Source organism: Bombina bombina, chromosome 10, assembly GCF_027579735.1.
Source record: "Bombina bombina isolate aBomBom1 chromosome 10, aBomBom1.pri, whole genome shotgun sequence".
Lineage (NCBI taxonomy): Eukaryota > Metazoa > Chordata > Amphibia > Anura > Bombinatoridae > Bombina > Bombina bombina.
The window spans coordinates 204,890,817-204,913,318 of record NC_069508.1 but is presented as its reverse complement, the minus strand read 5'-3'; the positions used below and the strand labels follow the sequence as shown (position 1 = coordinate 204,913,318).

At 36.9% G+C, this 22,502-nt stretch overlaps 1 protein-coding gene across 1 annotated transcript in view; it reads right to left on the bottom strand.

Annotated features, from left to right (window-relative positions):
• PATJ (PATJ crumbs cell polarity complex component) overlaps nt 1-22,502 on the bottom strand; it is a gene marked incomplete in the record, with an annotated part of 974,742 nt that overhangs the window by 512,699 nt on the left and 439,541 nt on the right. Inside the window, 2 exon segments of the mRNA XM_053693647.1 lie at nt 4,171-4,303; nt 20,051-20,150. Of these exon segments, the coding sequence (XP_053549622.1) occupies nt 4,171-4,303; nt 20,051-20,150 (233 nt within the window).

The window sequence follows — 22,502 nt, the reverse complement described above, 5'->3', positions numbered from 1 at the left end:
CCTTGAGACCCCAACGGGTAACCAGCCGCGCCTCACAAGTACCCAACACATACAGGTCTGAAACATACTTCAGAAAAGTGTGAGCCTTTACTGGAATCGCTGGAACATGCTAGAGAGAAAAAACTTCTCACAGGCGGTTTTACTCTGAATCCTATTCAGTACCCCAATCTAAGAAGTTTGGACCGAATTGAACCAAACAAATTTAAAAAAAGTCAAAACCTGCCCCTTACCAGCTAAGCTGGAATAAAAAACTGCACTTACATGCAAATTTGGGGGGCTGACTTTGATCTTTTAAATAGCTTAAATTCATTCCATGTTGAAGAAAGCTTCCAATTATAAACATGTTACTTGGGGAAGAATTAGGATTCCGTTCCTTATTAAGAACAAACTAATATAAGCTTAAGATTTACTCTTAGAACTCAATCTTGAAGCAACAAAAAACTCCCTTCCCCAGAGTAACAGTTGGAAAAATTGAATCCAATTGTGAACCAAATAATTGATTACCTTGGAAAAAAAGAAATATGAATTTTAGAAATCAAATTAGCATTCCAAGATTAAGTCACAAAGTTCTTCTAGCTAAAAATAGCTAAAGACATAGATTAAACCTCAATTGTGAAAATATCAAAAAAATGACCACACAAATGAAATTATTAGCATGTTGATGAACTTAACGATGCTAAAACAAATCATAATCCGATACTTGTTGCACTAAAGTATCCAACCAGAAAGTTGAAGCATTTGTAACATCAGCCAAATAAATTGCAGGCCTAAGAAAAGGACCTGAAATAAAATAATTTTCCTTAAATAAGATACAAGTTTCCCATCTGAAGGAAAAAAATAAATACTATTTTCTATAGGAATAGTAGTATGTTTAGCAAGAGTAGAGATAACCCCATTAACTTTGGGGATCTTCCTCAAAACTTTAAACTAACTGCCGGCAAAGGATACAATTTAAAAACCTTAAAGAAGGAATAAAAGAAGTCCCAGGCCTATTCCATTCCCTAGTATCATGAACTGGGAAAAAAACCTCTGAAGAAACTACAGGAGGTTAATGAGCAGAATTTAAATGTTAGCTAGTCTTAAATCAAAAGAACTAGACTCCTCAATATCCAATATAATCAACACCTTTTCAACAACGAATGTACTCTATTTAAAAATAAAAAAGTAGATTTGTTAGTGTCAAATATCTGATGAAGTATATTCTAAATGAGAAAAAACATCATCAGAGAAGGATAATTCAGTATGTTGTCGGTCATTTAAAAATTCATCAACTAAATGAGAAGTTTAAAAAAGACCTATAAATTTTATAAGAAGGCGGGATGTCAGACAAAGCCTTTAGAATCAGAAAAACATTCTCATAGATTCCTAGGTATATCTTGTACATTAGATGTAAAAAGAATAGCAATAGATAATGCATAAATACTAATGGACTCTGCATGTAAAAGTTTATCATGATAACTTATTACAAACCATAGCTAAAGATAAAATTCATAACATTAAAATAAATGAACTTAGCTTTGGTAGGACTGATATCAGTCATCAGAAATCCAACAGTATTTTCTGATAAAGGAACAGTTTTTGGAATATCTTGCAATATGTAATAGAAAAAAACAACATATAAAGCAAAATTATCAAATTCCTTAAATGACAATTTCAGGAATGGGAAAAAATGCAAACAGAACAAGCCTCTAGAAACCAGAAGCAAGTAAAAAGTGAGACTTAAATAATGTAAAAAAAACTGGCGCCAAGTATGACGCTCACATATTTTTTGGCACCAAAAACGTCTGTAATAAACACGAGAGTAAAAAATGACGCAACTACGTCAGACAAACGTCAATCTCGCGCCAAAAAGTCTCGCGCCAAAAATGACGCAATAAATTCTAGCATTTTTTGCACCCGCGAGCCTGACAGCCTGCAATTTAAAGGAAAAAAGTCAATTGAAAATTTTAGGTAAGAAAAATATTTAATTCATATGCATTTTCCCAAAAAATGAAACGGACAGTCTGAAAGAAGGAAAATAAACTGATTGACCTGAATCATGGCAAATATAAGTATAAAACATATATTTAGAACTTTACATATAAAGTGCCAAACCATAGCTGAGAGTGTCATAAATAAAATAAGACTTGCTTACCCAAAGACACTCATCTACATAAAGTAGATAGCCAAACCAGTACTGAAACGAGAATCAGTAGAGGTAATGGTATATAAGAGTATATCGTCGATCTGAAAAGGGAGGTAGGAGAAGAAATCTCTACGACCGATAACAGAGAACCTATGAAATAGATCCCCTAGAGGAAGACCATGGTATTCAAATAGGCAATACTCTCTTCACATCCCTCTGACATTCACTGCACTCTGAGAGGAAAACCGGGCTTCAGCCTGCTGCGAAGCGCATATCAACGTAGAATCTAGCACAAACTTACTTCACCACCTCCATGGGAGGCAAAGTTTGTAAAACTGAATTGTGGGTGTGGTGAGGGGTGTATTTATAGGCATTTTGAGGTTTGGGAAACTTTGCCCCTCCTGGTAGGAATGTATATCCCATACGTCACTAGCTCATGGACTCTTGCCAATTACATGAAAGAAATATACATTTTTTCCCATGTCGCATAGCAATATATATTTCTTCATATACACACACACACATATATATATGTTTACAAACACAAACACACACACACACACACACACACACAATATATATATATATATATATATATTATACACAGTATATATACACATATTATGTGTGTATATATGTACACACATACATACATACATATATATATATATATACACACACAAACACACACATTCATACGTAGATACATACACACACACACACACACACATATATATATATATACACACACACACACACACACACTCATACGTAGATACATACAAACACACACATATATATATATATACACACACACACACAGTATATACAGACTAAATATAAATATATATATTTAGTTCCCTAAACCATCAAGTTTTTTAAGCTGCATTATTTCTTCAGACCTTTTTATTCCGTAACTATAACAATATTAATCTAGCTATGAAAGTCTTTATTGCACATGCCCTCTGCTCCCTCAGTTTACTTAAAGGGACATAAAATCCAAACATTTTCTTTCATGATTCAGATTAAAAATACAATCATTTGTTGAAGGAGCAGCAATGCAAAAATGTTTTTTTAACTGAACACATGGGTAAGCCAATTGCAATCAATATATATATACAGCCACCAATCAACAGCTAGAACCTAGGTTCTCTGCTGCCCCTAAACTTGCCAAGATGAACCTTTCAGCAAAGGATAACAAGAGAAGGAATCAAATTAAATAATAGAAGTAAATTGGAAAATTGTTTAAAATTGTATTCTCTATCTGAATCATGAAAGAAAAAATTTGGGCTTTATGTCCTTTTAAGTTCTACTAAAGGAAATATTTGTATTTCTATGGCATAAACCACATGCATTTGAGTAACCTATGATGCAGGTCAACCTGAATTTGCCATCTATTTTCTATTTTATTGAATTTTTCTTATTATTGTTTATTCTACATTTAGGTACCTTTGCTACATACATTATGCTGCTCTAATGGGTTATCATAGCATGTTGCTACTGTATGTGGTTTTGTTGATAAGGTACCACATATGTAGTGCCTCAGTCTGCCTTTCTATATTGTTTTGATTGTAAAATTTCAGCAAATATATTTGTTGCAAAAAGGTTAAAAGGACATTTAAGATCAAAATGGAATTCTCTAAACAATGTTTAGTTATACACCATTAAAACTTTAGCCCGCATTACATGCACTTTAAATCTGAAAGAGACTGGAGTGCAATTGGATTCAAACCCATGACCCTGATAACTCACGTGGTTCTGATTGTACAACAAAGCAAATATTGTTAACAAAAATAACCATTTATAAAACATTTATTTTTAGGCAGATTGTTTGCATCACAGTCATTAAAGTATTTTTTTTAATAGATGCAGCAGTAAATAGAGTCCCTTTTAATGTGTTTCTATTTTCTAAATATTATTTTCTAAATATTACATTTGATTTGTTTTTTTAATAACATTACATCTGCCTGCTATAAGTGAGGTCAGTAAAGGACCATTTGAAATTATTTATCACACTGATGGGAAAAAAAAGAAAAAAAACTTACTTTGTTGGCAAAATTTGAGAGCGATGAGATCTTTGGTAGATTACTGCTGGTTCATCTTTTGCCTTGTAATTTTGTAATGCAATTGTATCTGGATCAAAAATGAGCCCTGGAGCTTTAAGATTGGAAATTGTACCTAAATAAAATAATATTCAGTATTAGGCAACCGTAATGAAAAGTATAAATAAAAACAGAGCATAAAACTACATTTCCATAACAAAATGCAAAATATTCAACTCTCAAATTTGTTTCTTTTTTTGCTTCTTATTGTTACCTCACTTCAGAACACTCCTTGTGCACTTCATATATTTGAAAATGACCTAATAAGTTATAACATATTTACACTAATTGACAGTCTATTCAAGTGCTCTGTCTACTTTGTGAAGGACGTTCTGAGAGCCCTTCGGGGTCTTCCTCCCATGTATGTTTCTTCTTCACGAAGACAGAGAGCAGATACAAGTAAGGATCAGCCATCAAAGAGACACCAGCCCTGAATATAATACTTAAGTGTAAAGTCATCTTACTTCCTCTTAGATTCTTACAGTGTTATACTCAAGAACTGGTAGGTTCATACCAAAACTATCCATACAAAGACATGGATGGTAAACTTATGAGGGAAAGTCTTCATTTTTAAGACCTGTTATTTTCTTTTTGTTTCTTGGTTCTTTTAGGTATAAATTCACAACCTTCTCTAACTACTGTTTTAGGCAAACTCTGATTATATCACAAATCTATTCTAAACAATATTGGGTAATGAATTTAGGTCTACATCTCTGATTTTATCACCACCTGTAGATGTGATCTACACCCCTTATTCCTAGCCAACTATTCACGGTCTTGTTGTCTATCTTGTAAACTCTTCGTAAAATTATTGGCCAGCTCCTGATATGTTAACTTATTAAAGGGATATAAAATCCAAAAATCTTTTGTGATTCAGACAGAGCAAACAATTTTAAATTCTAATTTACTTTCTTTGTTGAGAGATACCCAGGTGTCTGGAGCACTACATGACAGGAAATAGTGCTGCCCTCTAGTGCTCTTGGAAATGGATAACATTCGTTCAAAACTGCTGCCGTATAGTGCTCCAGACACGTGCACGCGCCTAAGCTCAAGTCCCTGGTTTTCAACAAAAGATACCAAGAGAACGAAGAAAAATTGATAAGTCAATAAGAAAGTCGTTTAAAATTCAATTCTCTATCTGAATCATGAAAAAAGCATAACCTCCTAGTCCAAAAGAGCAGTTCTTTACATATTGCACATAGTATATGCTGAAAATAACATAATTTATGTAAGAACTTACCTGAAAAATTAATTTCTTTCATATTGGCAAGAGTCCATGAGCTAGTGACGTATGGGATATACAATCCTACCAGGAGGGGCAAAGTTTCCCAAACCTCAAAATGCCTATAAAAACACCCCTCACCACACCCACAATTCAGTTTAACGAATAGCCAAGCAGTGGGGTGATAAAATAAGGAGTAAAAAAGCATACAAAAGAGGAACTGGAAATATAATTGTGCTTTATACAAAAAATCATAACCACCACAAAAGGGTGGGCCTCATGGACTCTTGCTAATATGAAAGAAATTAATTTATCAGGTAAGTTCTTACATAAATTATGTTTCTTTCATGTAATTAGCAAGACTCCATGAGCTAGTGACGTAAGGGATATACAATCCTTCCAGGAGGGGCAAAGTTTCCCAAACCTCAAAATGCCTATAAATACACCCCTCACCACACCCACAATTCAGTTTTACAAACTTTGCCTCCTATGGAGGTGGTGAAGTAAGTTTGTGCTAAGATTTCTATGTTGATATGCGCTTCTCAGCATTTTTGAAGCCCAATTCCTCTCAGAGTACAGTGTTTGTCAGAGAGATGTGAAGGGAGTATCACCTATTGAATGCAATGGTTTTCCTCACGGGGATCCATTTCATAGGTTCTCTGTTATCGGTCGTAGAGATTCATCTCCTACCTCCCTTTTCAGATCGACGATATACTCTCATATTCCATTACCTCTACTGATAACTGTTTCAGTACTAGTTAGGCTAATCTGCTATATGTGGATGGGTGTCTTTTGCTAATTATGTTTTCATTAGTTAAGACACTCTCAGCTATGGTTTGGCACTTTATGTATTCATAGAAAGTTCTAAATATATGTATTGTACTTATATTTGCTATGATTCAGGTTTTCAGTATATTTCCTTTTTGCAGACTGTCAGTTTCATATCTGGGAAATGCTTTTTTATGAAAAAAAAAAAAAAATTCTTACCTGGTGTATAGTCTCTTTTTAAAATTGACTGTCTTTTAAATTTGAGGGCAGAATTAGGCTCGCGAGGGCCCAAAATGCCAAAGTTTATTGCGTCATTCTTGCCGCAAGATTTTTTGGCACAAAGTTACGTTCGTTGATGCAAATTCGTCATTTCCGGCGTCTTAGTCGACGCCGAGACGTTCACAAGGTTGCGTTGGAGCCGGTCATCTCACAGATCAGTAAGGCTCAGTGTAATAATGTAATCAGCAAACTGGAAGCCGCAGCAGCAGCGCCATTAGAAAAAATGAGTGGCTCACGGTCCCGCCTCCAGCAAAGGAAAGAACAAGAAACTATATAAAGTTAAAATGAAGCGTTTATGTACTTGAAAGTCCGTTAACGCTTCATTTTAACTTTATATAGTTTCTTGTTCTTTCCTTTGCTGGAGGCGGGACCGTAAGCCATTCATTTTTTTCTTATGACGCTGCGGCTTCCAGTTTGCTGATTACATTATTACACTGAGCCTTACTGATCTGTGAGATGATGACCGGCTCCATTTCTCACGCTGTGCCGATTCATGGAATGCCGGTGATGTGTGTTGTATACTACTTACTACTTGTGGTTGTGCATAAACTACAGTGTCAGACTGTCAGTAGTATCAGTCCACTCCAGTAGTTACCAGAGATTCAGTGAATGCTGAGAGCAGTGAGAGGGGAAGGGAACGTTAAGCAGCAGCAAGATGGGATAAATGGATAAGTTACTCTAACTCTCCTAATAAGCTGTGGTTTGTTGTGGGGTATATTTTTAAATACATAGCCAATGCCATACAGATACAGATACAGGACCAGGACCTGCTAATCCTTACACAAGCATTTGTCTGTGGTTTGTATACTGCAGTACACAGTCAATTTCTAGCTGTAAATCAGTACATATGGACTTTCTGCCTTAAAAGGGATTTGTGCACTAAAAAGAGGATTGCAGCATACTTATTTATATATATTATATAATATATATATATACACTGCAAGCCTCTTTTTAGTGCACAAATCCCTTTTAAGGCAGAAAGTCCATATGTACTGATTTACAGATAGAAATTGACTGTGTACTGCAGTATACAAACCATAGATATAATATAGCCTTCCTCCATTTAAAAAAATAAAATACAGGGACATTGCTGCTGCAGACACTTTTTTTTTGTATCCCTTAATTAGGGGGGGGGGGCAGCAGAATCTTGAGTGCCTAGGGCAGCACAAAACCTAAATACGCCACTGGATACACACCATTGTTATAAATGAATTACTACTATCAAACAGTTAGGCCATAAGTTACATTGTCAATTGATACAATATCCTATAACTAGACATTTTTGATTGTAGCCCCATGATGAGAGAATATGTAAATGTTCTGTTAGATTGTATTGTTGCTTACTGGTAAAGGTAAAACTTTGTTTTTAAATTTGAAACATACTTTTTTGAAATACATATAGTCAAATGTAAATAAAGATTATGTCACCAGGTGGCGCTATGCACATAGTGCAACACAGAATTGGCGCGAATATGAGATTGTTTAAAAGGACACCAAACATTGTATGTATCAGATAGCATGATTAAGGGGTTAACCCCGAAACGTTGCTTATTTTACAAAGGTCTTCAATAAAGATATATACTTTTTATCCTCCTGTGCCGGTATCTTCATGCATTAATGTACTTCACTGGGATTCTGCAGTATATCCCCTTTTACCGTGCACTGACAGTGGTGCTGTTCTCCCTACTGACTTTGTTGTTTCTTCAAAGACATGGTTGGAGGATCAATTTACCAAAAAGTTATTTGATTCCTCAGACAAAGGTAACCTTTTTAGGTTTCCTGATAAATTCAGTGTCCATGACTTTGTCTCTAACAGACAAGAGACGTTGAAATTGGTTGCAGCCTGTCGGAACCTTCAGTCTCAGTCATTCCCTTCAGTAGCTATGTGCATGGAAGTATTAGGTCTCATGACTGCAGCATCGGACGCAATCCCCTTTGCTAGTTTTCATATGACACCTCTCCAGCTTTGTATGCTGAACCATTGGTGCAGGGATTATACAAGGAAATCACAATTAATGTCCATAAATCCCAATGTTCGACTTTCTCTGGCTTGGTGGTTAGATCACCATCGTATAATTTTAGGGGCTTCTTTCGTTCGTCCAACCTGGACTGTGATCACAACAGATGCGAGTCTTTAAGGTTGGGGAGCTGTTTGGGGATCTCTGACAGCACAAGGGGTTTGGAAATCTCAAGAGGCGAGATTACCAATTAATATTTTGGAACTCCGTGCAATTCTCAGGACTCTTCAGTTTTGGCCTCTGTTGAAGAGAGAACCGTTCATTTGTTTTCAGACAGACAATATCACAACTGTAGCATATGTCAATCATCAGGGTGGGACTCACAGTCCTCAAGCTATGAAAGAAGTATCTCTGATACTTGTTTGGTCACAACCCAGCTCCTGTCTAATTTCTGCGGTTCATATCCCAGGTATATGCAATTGGGAAGTGGATTATCTCAGTCATCAGACTTTACATCCGGGAGAATGGTCTCTCCACCCAGATGTGTTTACTCAAATTGTTCAGATGTGGGGGCTTCCAGAAATAGATCTGATGGTTTCTCATCTAAACAAAAAACTTCCCAGGTACCTGTCCAGGTCCAAGGATCCTCAGGCGGAAGCAGAGGATGCGTTGACACTTCCTTGGTGTTATCAACCTGCTTATATTTTCCCGCCTCTAGTTCTTCTTCCAAGAGTGATCTCCAAAATCATCATGGAGCAATCGTTTGTGCTGCTGGTGGCTCCAGCATTTCCTCACAGGTTTTGGTATGCGAATCTTGTTCGGATGTCCAGTTGCCAACCTTGGCCACTTTCATTAAGGCCAGACCTTCTATCTCAAGGTATGTTTTTCCATCAGGATCTCAAATCATTAAATTTGAAGGTATGGAAATTGAACGCTTAGTGCTTAGTCATAGAGGTTTCTCTAACTCAGTGATTAATACTATGTTGCAGGCTTGTAAATCTGTTTCTAGAAAGATTTATTATCGAGTTTGGAAGACTTACATTTCATGGTGTTCTTATAATACATTCTCTTGGCATTCTTTTAGAATTCCTAGAATTTTACAGTTTCTTCAGGATGGTTTGAATAAAGGTTTGTCTGCAAGTTCCTTGAAAGGACAAATCTCTGCTCTTTCTATTTTATTCCACAGGAAAATTGCTAAACTTCCTGATATTCATTGTTTTGTACATGCTTTGGTTCGTATTAAGCCTGTCATTAAATCAATCTCTCCTTCTTGGAGTCTTAATTTGGTTGTGAAGGCTTTGCAGGCTCCTCCATTGAGCCTATGCATTCTTTGGACATTAAACTACTTTCTTGGAAAGTGTTGTTCCTTTTGGCCATCTCTTCTGCTAGAAGAGTTTCTGAATTATCCGCTCTCTCTTGTAAATCTCCTTTTCTGATTTTTCATCAGGATAAGGCAGTTTTGCGGACTTCATTTAAATTCTTACCTAAGGTTGTGAATTCTAACAACATTAATAGAGAAATTGTTGTCTCTTCTTTGTGTCCTAATCCTAAGAATTCTTTGGAGAGATCTTTACATTCTTTGGATGTGGTGAGAGCTCTGAAATATTATGTTGAAGCCACTAAAGATTTTAGGGAGACTTCTAGTCTATTTGTCATCTTTTCTGGTTCCAGGAAAGGTCAGAAGGCTTCTGCCGTTTCTTTGGCATCGTGGTTAAAGCTTTTGATTCTTCAAGCTTATTTGGAGTCGAGTAAAGACCTACATCAGAACCTCAGAGAATTACAGCTCATTCTACTAGATCAGTTTCCACTTCTTGGGTTTTTAAGAATGAAGCTTCAGTTGATCAGATTTGCAAAGCAGCAACTTGGTCTTCTTTGCATACATTTAATAAATTCTACCATTTTGATGTGTTTGCTTCTTCGGAAGCAGTTTTTGGTAAGAAAGTTCTTCAGGCCGCTGTTTCACTTTGATTCTTCTGCTTATGATTAAAGTTTTTATATATATTTTTTGAGAATAAACTTATATTTGGGCTGTGGATTTATTTTTTTCAGCGAAATGGCTGTTTTTATTTTGTCCCTCCCTCTCTAGTAACTCTTGCGTGGAGTTCCACATCTTGGGTATTGCTATCCCATACTTCACTAGCTCATGGACTCTTGCCAATTACATGAAAGAAAACAATTTATGTAAGAACTTACCTGATAAATTAATTTCTTTCATATTGGCAAGAGTCAATGAGGCCCACCCTTTTTTATGGTGGTTATGATATTTTTGTATAAAGCACAATTATTTCCAAATTCCTTTGTTAATGCTTTTTACTCTTTCTTTATCACCCCACTTCTTGGCTATTCATTAAACTGAATTGTGGGTGTGGTGAGGGGTGTATTTATAGGCATTTTGAGGTTTGGGAAACTTTGCCCCTCCTGGTAGGATTGTATATCCCATATGTCACTAGCTCATGGACTCTTGCCAATATGAAATAAATGAATTTATCAGGTAAGTTCTTATATAAATTATGTTTTTCTTTCATGTAATTGGCAAGAGTCCATGAGCTAGTAACATATGGGATAGAAATACCCAAGATGTGGAAGTCCACAGAAAAGTCACTAGAAAGGGAGGGATAAAATAACAACAGCTATTACGACTGAGAAATTAAATCCACACAATAAATATGTTTTCCTTGAAAACATATAAATCAGAAGCAGTAGAATCAAACTGAAACAGCTGCCTGAAGAACTTTTTTTACCAAAGACTGCTTCAGAAGAAGCAAATACATCAAAAAGGTAAAAACAATAAAAGTATGCAAAGAAGACCAAATTATTGATTTGCAAATTTGATCAACCTAAGCTTCATTCTCAAAAAGCCCAAGAAATGGCGACTGAACTTAGTAGAATGAGCTGTAAAACTGTGAGGCAGAGCCTGCCCTGCCTCGAAATAAGCCTTGAAAAACAAAAGCTTTAATCAGGATGCCAAAGAAATGGAGAGGCTTCCTAACCTTTTCTGGAACCAGAAAAAAAGCAGATAGACTAGAAGTCTTCTGAAATCCTAGTAACCTTGATATAGAATTATAAAGCTCTTACCACATCCAAAGGATGTAAATAACTCTAAGAATTCTTTAGGATTAGGACACAAAGAAGGAACAACAATTTCTTTACTAATGTTGTTCAAATTTACAACCTTAGGAAAAAAAGAAGTCCACAAAACAACTTATCTAGATGAAAAAAACAGATAAGGAGACACACAAGAGAGAGCTGATAAATCAGAAACTATTGTAGCAAAAGAGATAGTAAAAAGAAACAACACTTTCCAAGAAAGTAGATAATCTTCAAACCAAATAAGACTCCAAAAAGGAGAAATTAATAAATGAACAGGCTTGATACCAACCAAAGCCTGAACAAAACAGTGAATATCAGGAAGTTTAAGCAAGCTTTCTAGAAAATAAAACAGAAAGAACAGAGATTTGTCCCTTCAAAAAAATTGCAGACAAACTTATTCAAACCATCCAGAAAAACTGTAAAATCCTATGAATTCTAAAAGAATGCCAAGAGAATTTATGAGAAGAACACTATAAAATATAGGTTTTCCAAACCTGATAATACATGTTCCTTGAAACAGACTTATAAGCCTGCCACATAGCGATAAAAACCTCCATGACTAAACACTAATCTATTTCCATACCCCCAAATTAGTAATTTGAGATCCTGATGGAAAAATAGCCCCTAGAACAAGAGGGCTGGCCAAAGAGAAAGCGGCCAAGGATGGCAACTTGGACATCTGAACAAGATCCACATACCAAACCTGTAAGGCCATGCTGATGCTATCAGAAACACATGACACTGTTCCAAAATGATCTTGGAAATCACCTTTGGAAGAAGAAAAAAAAAAAAGAGGCAGAAGGATGTAGTCAGGTTGCAAAACCAAGACCCTGCTAATGCATCCACCATCTCCACCTGAGGATCCCTGGACCTGAAAAGGTACCTGGGAAATTGAGAAAACACATCTGTATAGAGACACCACTAGATGAATTCCATCTAAGAACGTATTAAAGATACGTCTTAATTGCTAAGGAACTATGAGTCCCTATTGTTGATTGACATATGCCATAGTTGTTATATTGTCTGTCAGAAAAAAAATGAAAAAGTTCTCTCCTAAAAGAGGCCAAACCTGAATGAGCTCAGAAAAAAAAAATAGCACGGAGTTCTAAAATATCGATGGGAAACCTTGCCTCTTGAAGTTTCCAAATCCCTTGTGCTGTTAAAAGACCCTCAGACAGCTCCCCAACCAGTAAGACTTGCATCCATTAAGAATACAGCCCAGGAAGGACGAACAAAAGGAGGCCCCCTGAATAAAATGATGATAGACTAATCACCAAAACAGAGATATAAGAGTGTTAGGATTTTAAAAATATCAACTGTGATGTCTAAAAACAATCCCTGTATCATTGATTCAGCATGCAAAGCAAAAAGAGATCTCAGATGAAAAATGAGCAAAGGGAACCACGCCAATGCTGCAGTTATGAGACCTAAAACTTCCATGCACATAGCCACTGAAAGAAATGTTCTAGACTGTAAGTTAGACAGGCTAACACCACTTACAATTTACTTTTGTCCAAGAAAGACAAAGACATGAACACAGAATCTAGAAACCCCAAAATAAGTGACCCTTGTCTGAGGAATCACAAAACTCTTAGGTAAATTAAATCCTCTAACCATGTCTTGAAGGAACAAAACTTAGTTGATTCATGAGTTATACCACAAAAAGAAAAGTCCATATATTTGAATACTTTTCTTTCATTGTATGTATTGAGTACTTGTAAAGTGTGTCTAATCACCCGTAAGGGACTGAAGACGCTGCTCATTTAATCGGCCTCGGAAGGATGAAAGGCTGAATGGATTGCGACGAAAATCGAACCTGCAACCCTCAGGTTGCTACAGAGCTCAGCCACAGTGTATTAGCATGCTGAGCTATCTGTCCGGCTTTAATAAAAGAAAAGTTTAAGCTAATAACAAAATACCATCCAAATAGGGAAGACAATACCCTACTGTCTGAAGACAGAAGAAGGGCACCAAGAACCTTTGAAAAGATTCATAAAGCTGTCACTAAACCAAATGGAAAAGCGACAAATTGGTAAAGCTTAAAAAGAAAATTTCAGAAACCACAAGTGGTCTGAATGAAATAAAATATGAGGATAAACATCCTGAAAAATGGAGTGGACATGAAATGACCTTAACAAAAAGGCATAATAGTCCTTATAATCGTCAACTTAAAAGTTAAGACTCTAACAAAACAATATAAAAGTCTTCAGATCCAAGAATGGACTGAATAAACCTTTCTTCTTAGGGACAAAGAATAGAATTAAATAGAAATCCAAAACCTGTTACTGCAAAAAGAACTGGCATAATCACTCCTGAAAAAAATTCACAGAGTGTACTAAGAAAGAAAGATTCTTCCCATAGAAGGTCTCATTCTAAAAATCTATTCAAACCCTAAGAAAAATATAGAATTTGGACTGAGTTTATCCAAAAACAATTTAATCTGCCCCTCACCAGACGGACTGGTTAGAGAACCACTCCTTCATGCAGTCTAATAACTAGTAATTATATAGCGTTTTCCTCCCAGAAGGATACAAAAAAACGCTTCTTCAGTGCTTACACTTGGGGTTAACCAAATTAGCAGCTGATAAAAACAGTAGTTATTACCCAAATAAATGGTACACAATAAATTGACCTCTAAGGACAAAGGGCCGTATTAACCCTGCCGGGACATTAATTTATGACCCTTAGATTTAGAACAAACGTTTGTAGTCAGGACATTCACCAAATGATCTACATCACCAGACTAAGGGCTCCATGTACTAAGCAGTCAGCGAGCTACCCGCAACAAATCTTGCGTCAAAACTCGCAAACTGATATGTACAAAGCCGTCAATTATGTTAAAACTCGCATCTTTAAAATTGCGAGCGTACTTATCCGCCAAACCTCGCTACCTCTCCATTTTTTACTGTAATTAGACACATTTGACCACCAACACGCCAAAAACGAATGTACTAAAAAATCTATTTGTCCGCTCGCGTCAATCTCCGCCCCCACCTCGTTATTTTTGCCTCGCCACCTTTTAGGTGGCGGGCAAGGTACAAAACAATAGGAAAGCCACTCTAGACGCCAGTCTATACATATATAAAAGGCAGTAATATCAGCATTGTACTTACATTGTTTATTTCAGCAGCTATGAAGAGAGAATTCTGTTTTTGTTTATTCTCCGTTTGATGCAAATCCGGGCTAGAAGACAGAATACTGGAAATGTAGCTAATCCTATCGTTAGAAGAAGGAGAGTTCGTGTCCCCCGTGTATTCCTTCCACGGGTTGGTTTGCACGGCCTTTCTGACCGAGAGAAAAGTGAGGATTCTTGGATTTTGAAGCGGTTTCAGATCCAGATGAAGCCATATCGAAATTGTAAATAAAGATCACAAAAACGAGCGCTCTGTAATTACTCTCCAAAAATTTTGGAACAATAATAAAGTTGTTTAGAAAAGTTGTACATTTATAGGAGCAAAATTCTATTCCCGCGACTACTATGACGTTCATGACACCTTACATGTCACGTGTTAACAATTGGCCAGACAATTCAACTGAAAGTTAAGTACATCAGCTTAGTCGTGGCGAGCGAGGCGTCAAATTTATCAATATTCCGCCACTGCTCATGGCGGGCTAGACGTGTCTATTTATTGTGGGATTATTAGTACATAGCTACAGCGGACACCATTTCGCCCGCGGCGAGTAACGGCGAGTTTAGCCGCGTCTAAAATGACGGATGAATTGACGGCTTAGTACATGGAGCCCTAAAAGTAGGGCAGAAAAAACTCTAAACCTGCAGAAATAGTGGAGATAATAGAAATCAAACAAATTATTATCCTAACAAGATAGAGATAATACAATATATTTGAAATCATAATAATAAATATAATAAACATATTTAAATGAATACATCTAAAGTAAATAAACAGAGTTAAATACTTAAGAATTTGAAATTGCTTATGCTAACTGTTCAACAAAGGTTGAGAGAACAGTAATGTCAGCCACAGATAAAGCTGAGCTAAAAATATAAACAGTACTTGAATATGCTCTACTAAGGTTATATTCAAATTCTAAAGAATCCTGAAAACAAGTACCAATTTCCATAGAAATAGCAGTACAGTCCCAAGAGGGAATCAGAATAACCATTCTCTAGAATATAATATAGATAGTATAATGAATAGGAAAAAACCTCAAAGCAAAAATGTTAAAATCCAGATTTGAAAAGGATTATTAACATAGTTAAAGGGACAGTCAAGTCCAAAAAAACCTTTCATGATTTAAATAGGGAATGTAATTGTAAACAACTTTCCAATTTACTTTTATCACCAATTTTGCTTTGTTATCTTGGTATTGTTAGTTGAAAGCTAAACCTAGGAGGTTCATATGCTAATTTCTTAGACCTTGAAGGCCGCCTCTAATCTAAATGCATTTTGATAGTTTTTCACCACTAGAGGGCATTAGTTCATGTGTTTCATATAGATAACATTGAGCTCATGCATGTGAATTTACCATGGAGACAGCTCTGATTGGCTAAAATGCAAGTCTGTCAAAAGAACTGAAATAAGGGGGCAGTCTGCTAGTGCTTAGATACAAGGTAATTACAGAGGTAAAACATGTATAATTATAACTGTGTTGGTTATGCAAGACTGGGGAATGGGTAAATAAGGGATTATCTCTTTTTAAAAAAAAACAAAAATTCTGGTGTTGACTGTCCCTTTAACCCCTTAAGGATAAGGCAATTTTTCAATTTCTTTCCCTTAAGGACCAGGGCTATTTTTACATTTCTGCAGTGTTTGTGTTTAGCTGTAATTTTCCTCTTACTCATTTACTGTACCCACACATATTATATACATTTTTTTCTCGCCATTAAATGGACTTTCTAAAGATACCATTATTTCATCATATCTTATAATTTACCATAAAAAAATGATAAAATATGATGAAAAAATTGAAAAAAACACAATTTTTCTAACGTTGACCCCCAAAATCTGTTGCACATCTACAACCACCAAAAAACACCCATGCTAAATAGTTTCTAAATTTTGTCCTGAGTTTAGAAATACCCAATGATTACACGTTCTTTGCTTTTTTTTTGAAAATTATAGGGCAATAAATACAAGTAGCACTTTGCTATTTCCAACCCATTTTTTTTCAAAATTAGCGCTAGTTACATTGGAACACTGATATCTGTCAGGAATCCCTGAATATCCATTGACATGTATATATTTGTTTTTAGTAGACAACCCAAAGTATTGATCTAGGCCCATTTTGGTATATTTCATGCCACCATTTCACCGCCAAATGCGATCAAATAAAAAAAAAAAGTTCACTTTTTCACAAATATTAGGTTTCTCACTGAAATTATTTACAAACAGCTTGAGCAATTGTGGCACAAATTGTTGCAAATGTTTCTCTGGGATCCCCTTTGTTCAGAAATAGCAGACATATATGGCATTGGCATTGCTTTTTGGTATTTAGAAGGCCGCTAAATGCAGCTGCGCACCAAACATGTATTATGCCCAGCAGTGACGGGGTTAATTAGGTAGCTTGTAGGGAGCTTGAAGGGTTAATTTTAGCTTTAGTGTAGAGATCAGCCTCCACCTGACACATCCCACCCCATGATCCCTCCCAAACAGCTCTCTTCCCTCCCCCGCCATCTTAAGTACTGGCAGAAAGTCTGCCAGTACTAAAATAAGTTTTTTTTTTGTTTGTTTTTTTATTATTTAAAAAAAAAAATCATATTCTGCAGTGTAGGATCCCCCCTTAGACCCCAACTTCCTTGATCCCCCCCCAAAGAGCTCTCTAACCCTCCACCAACTATTAGCCATTTTGGGTACTGGCAGCTGTCTGCAAGTACCCACTTTGCAATAAAATAACTTTTTTTCAAAAACCTCACTTTTTATGTAGTGTAGCTGCCCCCTCCATACCCTCCCCCCTCCCAGATCACTTTTAAAAAAAATTCTTCCCCCCTCCTCTGCACCCACCACCCTCTCCCAGCAATTTCTCCAACAATTTGATTTTTGTAATGCGCCTAGATCGCGGGTGCGTGCGCATGTGCACCCGCCCCTCACGTCCCGCACACGCTCCCGTGCGCACCCAGCATGGAGTACAGCTGGCCAGAAGGAAGTTCCCCAGCGATGGGCTGCCCACCCGCCTCCCTGCAATTGCTCCCACCCACCAATGATCAGCACCATCGCTGGCCGATGCAGAGAGGGCCACAGTGTGTCTCTCTGCATCGGTGTGCCTAAAAAGGTATTGCAGTGATGCCTCAATATCGAGGCATCACTGCAATACTTTGAAAGCGGTTGGAAGTGATCAGGATCGCTTCCAGGCGCTTAAAACCCCTGACAACGTACCATGTGTAAGACGTAACCTGTACAACATGCGTCGTTAAGGGGTTAATATGAGGACTAGACTCCTAAAAGCTATAAATAGAAATATTTCCTTAACAAAGAACAAAGAATGTTCAAATGAAAAATAAGGAGAATTTTAACAAACTGTCTGATACAGGAACCTTTTAGCCAAAGAAAACTTCATCAGTAGAATAAACAAATAGGCTGTCGGTCAGAAAAAAATTAATTAAATCTTAACAATTTTGAAAAGACCTGGTAAGTTTACTTAAAGGCATAATAGCAGTCATAACCTTTTATGATATAAGCAACAACATGTTATGTTTGCAGATGAAATCAAGTACATAAACTGAATATGTGAAAAACAGTAAATGTTATTGTACATGTAGAAACATTGCTAGCATAAAACAAGATAAATAAATTACACATAATTGAGCTGAGGAAATAACAACAGCTTAAAAAATGTAAAGAACACATTTAGCTTTGTAGAATTGTGTTCCAGGGCATCATAGTTTCTACAGTAACATTAGAGTCAGGATCAGAATGAGACATCTCGCAAAATGTGACAGAAAAAGAAAAATATCATTAGGTAAAACATTCAATTTCCACAACAGTTTCAGTAGAGAAAAACAAAAGCAGGCATAAGAGCTTTCAAAGTTCATGAAAACAGCTTTTAGAGCAAAAAGAAGTTAAGTTAAGCAAAACTAACACCAGGAAATGACACAACTCGCGTCAAAACAAACGCAATTTCGCGCCAAAACAACTAGCATCAACAAAGACGCAGGAAATGACTAAATGTTGCGCCAAAAATGATGCAATAAAAAACATCATTTTGCGCCCTTGCAAGCCTAGATTTGCCCGCGAAAAAATGAAAGTCAAATGGAAAAAGACTGAACCCCAGGTAAGAAAAAAAGTTTCAATAAACTTCCCAAACATGATTCCTAAACTGAAACTGTTTAGACGGCAAAGGGAAATACACATAGACCTGACTCATGGCAAATATAAGTAAATTACATATATTTAAAACTTTATATTAATACATAAAGCGCCAAACCATAGCTGAGAGTGTCTTAAATAATGATACATACTTACCGAAAGACACCCATCCCCATATAGCAGATAGCCAAACCAGTACTGAAAACTATCAGCAGAGGTAATGGTATAAGAGTATATCGTCAATCTGAAAAGGGAGGTAGGAGATGAATCCCTACGACCGATAACAGAGAACCTTTGAAAAGATTTCCCGCGAGGGAAACCAAAAAATCAATAGGCGATAGTCTCTTCACATCCCTCTGACAAACACTGTACTCTGAGAGGAATTGAGCTTCAGAATGCTTAGAAGCGGTTATCATAGAAGAAATCATAGAAATCAAGCACAAACTTACTTCACCACCTCCATAGGAGGCAAAGGTTGTAAAAACTGAATTGTGGGTGTGGTGAGGGGTGCATTTATAGGTATTTTGAGGTTTGGGAAACTTTGCCCCTCTTGGTAGGATTGTATATCCCATACGTCACTAGCTCATGGACTCTTGCCAATTACATGAAATAAATAGTGTTACAGCATGTATGTATTGATCCAAATAGCAAATCTGTACTTGTAATGGCTGGTTATTTATCATGCGCCCGCAAACGGGCGAATTTTGTAATCTGGCCCTATATGTTAACAAAAGGGGTTCCTCTCTCCAAAGAACAGCTCCCACCAGCCCATACATAGGTTGGAATACAATGGGTCAAATTTTGCACCCATTGCTGTTCCACGACTCAGGATGTAGAACTTCCAGTTGAACTTAAAAAAAAAAAATAATATTAACAAATATTCCAAATGTTGTCAAAAGGAAATACTTCTTTCTTTCCTGATAAGAACCATCTATCATACAGCTGCAAAGTATTAGGCAACGCAAAATGGGAGTACAAAAAAATGGTATCTGACTGGAAGAGGAGGGGTCCTCTATCAACCGGAAAAGGCTGAACTTTAAGCTTAGGGGTTATGTCTCCCATGTTAAAGTTGCACCAAAAAATATATTCTTAGCACTGAAACCAGTTTAGATTTATCAGGTGTGGACAGGTACTTGCATATACATCATCAGAAATGATTTTATACTTGATTAAACGATGTATTAAAAACATTTGCAAGTATTTTTTTTGTCTATAATGCTCTGTAATATGAAGACACAAACCTTCATTCAGTTGCATTTCAGTCTCCACATGTCTTTCTTCTTGATTATTAAATTGATCTTCATAGTTCTCAGGTTCAGCCAATGGTAGTCCTGAATCAAGCTTTACAATACAAAAAACAAAAACAAATCATCTGTATCTGGAAATACACAAATCATTCTTTCCAACATGTATAAATGTTCTCCCCTCTAATTTGTTCCCAATGATCCACTTTACCTGCTGGAGTGTATTAAATGGTTTACAAATATTTCCATTACCCTTATATTGGCATTTGAAATAGTTGATTTAGCCTGTGGTATCTCCACCTATTCTGAAAGTTTTTGGCCTTAAGGCCAAGCTGTGTTAACATAGCCAGTAGATGAAATTACAATCCCAGTGGGGTATAGAAGAGATAAGGTAATAAAATGTTATTTTTTCATTGTTTTCTCTAAGTATTGTTGAATGGTTTATGGACAGATATAAGATAAAGAAGCAGCTATATTTATACAATGTGATAAAGTAATGAGATATGATTATTCCTACAAGCTCAACCCATTTTTTTAGGTTGTGGCTTCAAAACACAAAATCAGCTAATTCATATACAGAAATAAGCCTTAAAAACAAAATTTATGCTTACCTGATAAATTTATTTCTCTTGTGGTGTATCCAGTCCACGGATTCATCCATTACTTGTGGGATATTCTCCTTCCCAACAGGAAGCTGCAAGAGGATCACCCACAGCAGAGCTGTCTATATAGCTCCTCCCCTAACTGTCACCTCCCAGTCATTCGACCGAAGACAAGCAAGAGAAAGGAGAAACTATAGGGTGCAGTGGTGACTGTAGTTTAAAAATTAAAAAACACCTGCCTGAAAATGACAGGGCGGGCCGTGGACTGGATACACCACAAGAGAAATAAATTTATCAGGTAAGCATAAATTTTGTTTTCTCTTGTAAGGTGTATCCAGTCCACGGATTCATCCATTACTTGTGGGATACCAATACCAAAGCTATAGGACACGGATGAAGGGAGGGACAAGGCAGGTGCTTAAACGGAAGGCACCACTGCCTGCAAACCCTTTCTCCCAAAAATAGCCTCCGAAGAAGCAAAAGTATCACATTTGTAGAATATAGAAAAAGTATGAAGCGAAGACCAAGTCGTCGCCTTACAAATCTGTTCAACAGAAGCCTCATTTTTAAAGGCCCATGTGGAAGCCACCGCTCTAGTGGAATGAGCTGTAATTCTTACAGGAGGCTGCTGGCCAGCAGTATCATAAGCTAAGCGGATTATACTTCTTACCAAAAAGAAAGAGAAGTTGCTGAAGCCTTTTGGCCTTTCCTCTGTCCAGAGTAGACAACAAACAATGCAGATGTTTGACGAAAATCTTTAGTAGCTTGTAAATAAAACTTTAAAGCACGAACCACATCAAGATTGTGTAATAGACGTTCCTTCTTTGAAGAAGGATTAGGACACAGTGACGGAACAACAATCTCTTGATTGATATTCTTATTGGATACCACCTTAGGAAGAAACCCAGGTTTGGTACGCAAAACTACCTTATCTGCATGGAAGATCAGATAAGGGGAATCACACTGCAAGGCAGATAACTCTGAAACTCTTCGAGCAGAAGAGATAGCTACCAAGAACAGAACTTTCCAAGATAAAAGCTTGATATCTATGGAATGCAGAGGTTCAAACAGAACCCCTTGAAGAACTTTAAGAACTAAATTTAAACTCCATGGCGGAGCAACAGGTTTAAACACAGACTTGATTCTAACTAAAGCCTGACAAAATGCCTGAACGTCTGGAACATCCGCCAGACGCTTGTGCAAAAGAATAGACAGAGCAGAAATCTGTCCCTTTTAAGGAACTAGCTGACAATCCCTTCTCCAATCCTTCTTGGAGAAAAGACAATATCCTGGGAATCCTGACTTTACTCCATAAGTAACCCTTGGATTCACACCAATGAAGATATTTACACCATATCTTATGATAGATTTTCCTGGTGACAGGCTTTCGAGCCTGAATTAAGGTATCAATGACCGACTCGGAAAAACCACGTTTTGACAAAATCAAGCGTTCAATCTCCAAGCAGTCAAACGCAGAGAAATTAGATTTGGATGTTTGAAGGGACCTTGAAGTAGAAGGTCCTGCCTCAGCGGCAGAGTCCAAGGTGGAAAGAATGACATGTCCACCAGATCTGCGTACCAAGTCCTGCGTGGCCACGCAGGAGCTATCAAAATCACTGAAGCTCTCTCCTGCTTGATCTTGGCAATCAGACGAGGGAGCAGAGGAAACGGTGGAAACACATAAGCCAGGTTGAAAGACCAAGGCGCTGCTAGAGCATCTATCAGCGCTGCCTTGGGATCCCTGGACCTGAACCCGTAACAAGGAAGCTTGGCGTTCTGATGAGACGCCATGAGATCCAGTTCTGGTTTGCCCCAAAGTTGAATCAACTGTACAAACACCTCCGGAT